General features: G+C 39.3%; 1 protein-coding gene across 17 annotated transcripts in view; it reads left to right on the top strand.

The window, feature by feature from the left end:
* The window catches only part of UBR2 (ubiquitin protein ligase E3 component n-recognin 2), a 138,919-nt gene that overhangs the window by 31,193 nt on the left and 99,008 nt on the right, over nt 1-8,718 (top strand). For all 17 annotated transcript variants that reach the window (XR_001360527.1, XR_001360526.1, XM_014532981.1 and 14 more), the window contains exons 3-4: nt 2,274-2,352; nt 5,154-5,267. Coding sequence is in view for 15 of the 17 variants with exons in the window: in XM_014532981.1 (XP_014388467.1) it covers nt 2,274-2,352; nt 5,154-5,267 (193 nt within the window). In the remaining 2 variants the exon portion in view is untranslated. The remainder of the gene's footprint in view (nt 1-2,273; nt 2,353-5,153; nt 5,268-8,718) is intronic.

Genomic DNA, 8,718 nt, shown 5'->3' with positions numbered 1-8,718 from the left:
CACAGTATGCACAATGATCTGTTGTTTCTGTCGACAATCCCATACATCTCGGTCCATATGTCTTGAAAGGGTAGGCTACTGCTACTTCCACTTCCTTTATCATTCAATCTTGCTTTTTTAATTTTTTTGATTCTCCATCACAAGGCTGCAAAAATAAATAAAAATAAATCACGGCGTTTTTTATAAAAGGTTGATAGGTTTCTTACCTATGAACATTTTGCACTGACTCCTGGTGCAAAACAATTCAAAGATAGCATGTATAACCAACAAATATATGGTGCTGTAATCAATTATCCGACATGCAGAATGTCTCGTGCACCACTATTGCACTGTATATCTTTTTCTTCTAACCCTCCCACTCCTGTCTCCCAACGAACATGGCGATCAAGTGCGTCCGTTCGAATGCACCCCGAACGCATGGGAAGCTTACCCGAGGCACATGTTGACAATAACCAGGCCGTTTCCAGAATTGGGAGTAAAAATAAAATGTCATGAGTAAAGATTAATCTCTTTATAGTGCAATTCTTAACCTTTTTATATTAATGTCAATATTGGAAATGTATCTTGGATGTTTTCACTATGTATCTTTGCTACGCAACACCGATGTACATGTTTACATCCGGTTTTAGAATTGCATTATTGATCATGAGTAACATGAGTAATAATATTACTCGAGTGATGCCCAACTCTGGCCGTTGCGAGAGACAAATATTTGAATTATGCAATTTTTTGCTGTTGTTGATGCATGTCACCCAAAATGAGTTGGCATGTCACCTCTGACACGTGTGTCATAGGTTCGCCATCACTGCCCTAAGGGGCAGATGGCGATCATAGGTTCGCCATCACTGCCCTAAGGGGTCCCAGATGGCGAGAGGGCGCAGGCTGGGCTGAGGGATGCCCCCCCCCACACACACACACACTGTGCAGGAATTTCGTGCACCGAGCCTCTAGTATGCTACAAATAAAAAGGAGTACAATAAGCATATTAGAGTGGTTTGCTTATGAGGATATAAGAACCAAGGATAAGGGAAACTTAAAGATTTTTCATCATTCCCCATCTCATTTCATGGCATTAGAGAGATTCTCTTATTTAAGATTAGAGGCCTGGTGCACGAAATTCGGGTCACTAGACCTGGCTGGCGATCGGCCTATCAAGGGCCCTCCTTCTGGCTGCCAGCCGGGGCCTCCCTTCCCCAGCTGACAACTGCCGGCCAGGGCCTTCCTTCGTTCCATGCTGCCCCCTGGTGGTCAGCTCATGTCATAACAAGCTGTCGAACTCCTGAGGGGACAGTTTGCATATTAGGCTTTTATATAGAGAGAAAATATGATCTGTAGATATATCAAACTGGCAGTATGATGAAAGCAAATGAAATGACTGAGGACACCACTGTCACAACCCATCCACCTTGTGGAATTCTTTTTTTGTTGTTGTTGCTGTTAATCCTCACCTAAGGATTTTTTTTTCCCATTGATTTTTTAGAGAGAGTGGAAGAGAGAGGGAAAGACCAAGAGAAACATCAATGTGAGAGAAACACATTGATTGGTTGCCTCCTGCCTGAGGCCTGACCAGGGCCCGGGCTGGGGAGGAGCCTGTAACCAAGGTACATGCCCTTGATGAATCAAACCTGGGACCCTTCAGTCTGCAGGCCGATGCTCTGTCCACTGAGCCAGACCGGGTAAGGCAGCCTTGTGGAATTCTTATTCTCCCGTAAGGATATCTTAGAAACCATATGTGTTGTGTGACCATCAGACATAATGACCAAGTGAGGAGACCCATGTCAGTCTGTACTTAATCATTTAGAATGTTTAATTTCCCTTTTAAATTAGTTAAAATTTAAATAGAAATACAAGTTCTAATATTTTCTTGTCTTTCTGGGGGTGTACACATACCACTTTGAAGACCATTGATTTGAAACACCTGTTTGAAGGAAGTTACTTGAAATTGCAAGATAAAGTTTAAAATCGATTCCATAACATCTGTGTGTTTTAATATAAAATGTGATTTCCCTGAATCTTTGGGGGAAATTACCATTCTAGTAATATGTGCCTTCAGAAACTCACTAGTACATATCCAGTATGAGAAACAGGTTCTTAAGCTGACATCATTGATCAAAGATCTGAGAGATCTTTGGGAATAATATTTCCTTTCTTTTAACATCAAGACAGTTCACTATTATTGCTCTTCTAGAATGGAATCCAATATGAAGTATTAGTTTGTGAAATATGCAGTAATTTTATGACACTGATTTTTATTTTTTTCTTTAACTTTACAGAGACTGTGCAGTTGATCCAACTTGTGTTTTATGCATGGAGTGCTTTTTGGGAAGTATTCACAGAGACCATCGATACAGGGTTAGTAATGTCCAGATAATAACCATACCTAGTATCAAATTTTATACTACCTACCTTTTCTGCTTTTTTAAAATTCCAAGGTTTAACACTAAAATAGGAGAGAGTGGTTTAAGAAATGTGTTATTTAAACACCATTAAACATAAAATGGCAGTGTAGATATGAATTATGAATCCAGACTTCTTGGAACATGTGGTTTAAGAAAGACAACACAGATATCAGCTCCTCCATATTGGTTTTCAGTTAGTTTATCTTGATGTTTTTCTATGTTTATTATCTTCAGAACTCTAGGTTTATGAAAGGGGTTATCAAAAATCAGAGGCTAAAGTTGAGTTAAAAGTGTGAGAGGGAGGTTCCTAAAGGGGTTTGTGTGAGACAAGGAAAAGTGATAGGATTATACATTTAAGAAATGTTCTATTTATTGGTCATCTTCCACAGAAGGTTTGTCATTCCTTAATATTAAAGAGGCAGCTACTACAGTGTAGAAGGGGGCTCAACTCCAAAACATAAGACCCACTAATTTTATTTTTATTTTTTTCTCTGCTATAATGCAATCAGTACTTTTACAAAAATCAGGTTTGTTTGCTTTTAAGTCAAGGATATGACAAAGGCAGATTATTATTAAGCCTGTCTTGGTTTCTCTACTAAAAGTTCAAAACAGATCCATGAACATTCAGAAATTAGGGAACTGTTAGTAGCTGGAGCTTTTTCCACCCTAATCTCAAATAAAATGGTAGAGAATATTGCAGTCTTATTATTTCAGGAGCCCTGTTGGTTCAGGACTTTTCCTCCTATTTGTTTTTATTCATAGTACCCAAATATTGATAATAACGAACTAAAAACAGCTATAAAATTGAACTCCTTGTATGTTTGTGTTCTCTTTATTTTCATAAATCAGTAAGAGAATCCCGGTTTTCTTTAAGCCAGTGGTTCTCAACCTGTGGGTCGCGACCCCTTTCGGGGTCGAATGACCCTTTCACAGGGGACGCCTAAGACCATTGGAAAACACATATATAATTACATATTGTTTTTGTGATTAATCACTGTGCTTTAATTATGTTCAATTTGTAACAATGAAATTGGGGGTCACCACAACATGAGGAACTGTATTAAAGGGTCGCGGCATTAGGAAGGTTGAGAACCACTGCTTTAAGCTGTTCTACCTATCTTCGGTAAGAGAATGTGCATGAAAACTATAGGGTGGAGTTAGCATTTTTCAAATGCCTGCCTGCCCATGTTTCTTGACATATATCTTGTCTTTTGTGGGTTTACATTAATTATTTGTGATATATAACACACAGATAGTTTGGGCAAAGTATATTAAGGCTGATCTAAAATTTGCACTTAACCATTTCTAAACTCTCGGAATTTTTTAAAGAGCAGAATTTCCAGTCTACCAATGATTAACTAATAGATTCTGTCTTGCCAGATTTCTTGAATCATTTCCATATCTTAAAAGAATAAATAGCTTCTTTTGCTCCTCCCCCTTCCTTATGTGGAAATGCAAAGACAGATAATCTGAGCACAAAGCAAGATGGTGGCCATCTACAAGGCAAGAGAAGAGCCCTCAGGATGAAACCTTCTGGCTGGCACCTTTCTTTTGGACTTCCCAACTTCCAGAATGGCTCCTAATTTCCCTGACCAGAAGCTACTAAAGCTACCCCAGACATACTGCCTAGTCATTTTTTGCAAATGGTCTTTCAGCTCAGCCATAACTAGTCCTGCTCACGCCTGCAGGATTGTCCACCCAGTCCCCCTGTTTCTCCTGGCTGAGGGGATGTCAGCAGCAGCAGGATTCCTCTCCTCTCTGGGCTGAGCTCCATCATGAGCTCCCAGCTTCTGGGCTGTCTCCCTGGTTTGTATCAGCCCCACCCCCTTTTTGCCCTCCTCCCTTGCTCCATCTACCCACCTTTAGATGTTTCAATGCACGGATCTCTTAGGTATATTTGTGCATTGAACAGGGAATATTTTGTTGTGATATGGCTGTTCAAATTCTTGAAATTTCAGGGGGAGAGATCAGGGGAATCTCTCAGGATGCCACTACTCTGATATCACTTACATTTAAGTCCTTTATCCATTTTGAGTTTATTTTTGTGTATGGTATAAGAAGGTGGTCTAGTTTCATTTTTGTGCATGTACATGTCCAATTTTCCCAGCACCATTTATTGAATAAACTGTCTTTACTCAAAAAAAAGAAGAAAAAGAAGTATAAATAATTCTTGAACCCTGCAAGTGGTGCAAAGGTTTTTTGTGACCAGGCAGTCTACTTTTGTATTTCCTGAGCTTCCTTCTCAAAGAAGGATATTTAGGGAGTGTAAGAAAAGAAAAATAAACGGTCTTTCTAGTTTTTTATTGCTTACTTCCTCTAATGCAGATGCAGCACTCTTATTGCACTATTCTAGTTCTTATAACTCTTGAATCTGGCATATTACATTATAGCACTGTAACCTGCTAGCATAAAGGCCAGCATTATACCAATTTAGCCAAAATCCAGCCCCCAAACCCTCATGATTTCCCTAATTAAGAAACTTACATATGTGAGCATATTTTATCTCTTTAAAATATCTATTGTTTACTAGTTCACTACAAGGTAGCTTATTTTATTTTGAATCACTTCTATTAGCTTATAGGCATATTTAAAATAAGCTTTAAAATATTGAGAGGTTTGCCATTTTTTAAAATTTCATCCCTCCAAAGAAATTTAAATACTCTAGCAATGTTATTTCCTTAACTTGCTTTTCTTATAATCTGAGAGCCCTCAGCAAACACTTACTGACAAGATGCTTTATGATTTTTTTTTAAGATGACAACGTCAGGAGGTGGAGGTTTCTGTGACTGTGGTGATACTGAAGCTTGGAAAGAGGGTCCTTACTGTGAAAAACACAAACTTAACACCTCTGAAATTGAGGAGGAAGAGGTAAAAACAATTTCCAAAGTTTTGTGTGTGTTTTTTAAGGAAATACTATTTAACCATGAGTTTAAAATACTTTGAGACATGGGAATAAGGTTATAATATGAGCAATGGATAAGAAAAATAGTCCTGTCACTAATAGTGACCAGGTATACTTTAAAAGTTGTTTGCATTTAATGATGCCATACCATTGCTAATAGTACACACTTGAAATTCTGGAAATTTAGTTTAATTCAGCTTTTTTTAAGTTCTCATTTATTATTGAAGGGATTACTTTTCCTATATGTGTAGACCACTTAGTTGGTTTTTGTATATTTGTGTTGTAACTATCTTTAGTCTTTTCTATAGCCATACCTGGCAGCCAGTTCTAATTGTCATCTGGTAAATCAGTGACATTGGATATGTTATTCGACCAAGTGTAGAGATGATAGCTCAGTACAAATCATACTCACTCCATCTGTAAATATGTGCTCTAATAAATTGTAGATCCTGTATTATATTTCCTTGATATTTATAAGGATATATTTATAACTACTGGTAAATAAGTACTTGACTCTCTGCTGTTGCTTGTGACAATTTGATGTTTGAGTCAAGATCCTTATTTCAGCCCTGGCTAGTGTTGTTCAGTCATTAGAGCGGCAGCCTGAGCACTGAGGGGTCATGGGTTTGATTACCAGTTAAGGGCACATACCTGGGTTGCAGGTTCGATCCCTGCCCTGGTGGGTACATGCAGGAGGCAGCCAATCAGTGTGTCTTTCACATCAATGGTGGTTGTGGTTTTTTTTTCTCTCTGTGTCTTTCTCTCTCTCCCCCTCCTTCCTTCCTCCCTTCCACTCTTTCTAAAAATCAATGGAAAAAATATCCTCAGTCCACTTTTGTATTTCCTGAGCTTCCTTTCTTTTCAAAGAAGGCTATTTAGGGAGTGTGAGAAAAGATGAGAATTAACAAAAACAACAACAACAAAAAAGATCCTTATTTCAGATTTTATTTTTAAATGGCAGAGAGATGGGTACGTTCAAAGTACTTATGTGTTATTAGTAGGTATAATACAGATTTGAGGCGTAAATAATCCTTCCTGGTGCTCATACCTCATAGGTCTCAAATATTTTAACAGAACAACCAAGACTTTATGGTGTAGGACAATGTCTTTTAGACTGTGTTCCACTGTGTTTTGGACAGATAAAATTGTGCACAATTATTCAATGGTATAGAAAACATATATATTGTGTTTTATGTGCTTTGTCCAAGCATTCTAGAATTTGCTACAGGGAGACACCAAGTGGCCAGGGTTTTGGATTTCTTCACTCCTTTTAGAGCAGCTTCATTTTTATCATATTAGAGGCCCGGTGCATGAAAATTCTTGCACTGGACGGGGTCCCCAGCCTGGCCTTCCCCCTTTCACAATCCGGAAGCCCTCAGGGTATGTCCTGCTGACAGCTTGCAGGGGTGGGCAAACTTTTTGACTCGAGGGCCACAATGGGTTCTTAAACTGGACCGGAGGGCCGGAACAAAAGCATGGATGGAGTGTTTGTGTGAACTAATATAAATTCAAAGTAAACATCATTACATAAAAGGGTACGGTCTTTTTTTTTTTTTTAGTTTTATTCATTTCAAACGGGCCGGATCCGGCCCACGGGCCGTAGTTTGCCCACGGCTGGCTTAGGGGGAGCGGGCCTAAGCCGAAATCGGGCCTCCCTCTGTGGGAGGCGACTAGGCCGATCATGGGAAGGCGCTGCCCCCATCAACCCACTCCTGCTGCCCTCGCTTCTTTGTGCTGGCCCCAGCGAGGGGAGGGGCGGTGGGAGGTTGAGGCACAGCAGGTCACACCCCATCTAGCCTCTGTGGAGGTGTGGCGCCAGGAGCAGAGGCAGAGGGTCCCGTTCCTGCTCCTGCCCCGCCTCCGCTCCCACTCCCACTCCCGGGGAGGTGTCGCCTCCTTTCCCGTGCCGCCGCTGGCCGTAGGCCCTCACAGCCGCTGTGGCTTTGTTCACATGGACGTCTGCTCTAAGTAACATATTATCCTTTTCTTAATATAGATACCAGATTGGAGTTCTGTGTGTAAAATTATAAACAAGACAAATGAATATATATTTGAAAAAAAAGGGTTTTGCTTTAAAAAGAAATGAAAACCAGTATAAAACATTAGGACTATGGGAGAAAATATTTGCAAATCATATATCTGATAAGGGTCTAGTATCCAAAATATGTATCTTACAGCAATAAAAAGACAACCTAATTAAAAATGGTCAAATGATGCCCAGCCAGTGTGGGTCAGTGTTTGAGCGCCACCCTGTGAACCAGGAGGTTATGGTTCAATTCCCAGTCAGGGCACATGCCTAGGTTATGGGTTCGATCCCCAGTGGGGGGCGAGCAGGAGGCAGCCGATCAATGATTCTCTCTCATTGTTGATGTTCCTTTCTCTCTCTCAAATCAATAAAAACATTTTTTTAATGGTCAAAGGACTTGAATAGACATTTGTCTGAAGAAGATACAATACAAATGATCAGTAGACACATGAAAACATGCTCAACATCATTAGTCAAGGAAATGTAAATCAAAAGCACAATGAGTTATCCTAGATGGCTGTAATAAAAATTTAGAAAAGGAAAAGTGTCGGTGAGGATGTAGAAAAATTGTAATCCATTGTACATTGCCAGTGGGAATGCAAAATTATTTCAATGCTGTGGAAAACAGTTTGGCTTTTCTTAAAATGTTAAGCATAGAATTTCCATATGAGCCTGTCCTCAAAATTTTAAACATAGAATTGCCATATGAAACTAATTTCACTCCTAGGTATATATCCAAAAGAATCGAAAACAAGTATTCAAATAAGTACATGAACATGAATGTTTGTGGCAGCATTATTCACCATTGCCAAAAGGTGGAAATAGTTGAAATATTTAGCATTAAATGGATAAATAAATTGTGGCATATACATACAATGTAATGTGACTCAGCCATAAAAATGAATAAAATACCAATACATCCTAAAACATGAGTGAACCTCCATAACATTATGCTAAGTAAAATAAACCAGATACAAAGTCACATATTGTATAGTTCTATTTATATGAAATATCCAGAATAGATAATATTGTAAAGACGGTGGTTGCCAGGAACAGGAAAGGGAAGAATGGGGGAAAACTCTTAATGGGTAAAGGGTTTTATTTTGAAGAAATAAAAATGTTTTGGAACTAGCCCTGGCTGGTTTGGCTCAGTGGATAGAGCATCAGCCTGTGGACTGACGGGTCTAGGGTTTTCCCGTCAACAAGGTCATGTATCTCAGTTGCTAGCTCCTCCCTGGGCCCTGGTCAGGATGCCTGCAGGAGGCAACCAATCAATGTGTTTCTCTAGGTCTTTTCCTCTCTCTTTCCACTCTCTCTTAAAATCAATGGTAAAATATCCTCAGGTGAGGATTTAAAAAAAAAATGTTTTGGAACTAAATAGAGGTGTTAGT

Source organism: Myotis brandtii, unplaced genomic scaffold, assembly GCF_000412655.1.
Source record: "Myotis brandtii unplaced genomic scaffold, ASM41265v1 scaffold929, whole genome shotgun sequence".
Classification (NCBI taxonomy): Eukaryota; Metazoa; Chordata; class Mammalia; order Chiroptera; family Vespertilionidae; genus Myotis; species Myotis brandtii.
Note: the sequence above shows the minus strand (reverse complement) of the source record. Positions and strands in the feature narration are given on the sequence as shown.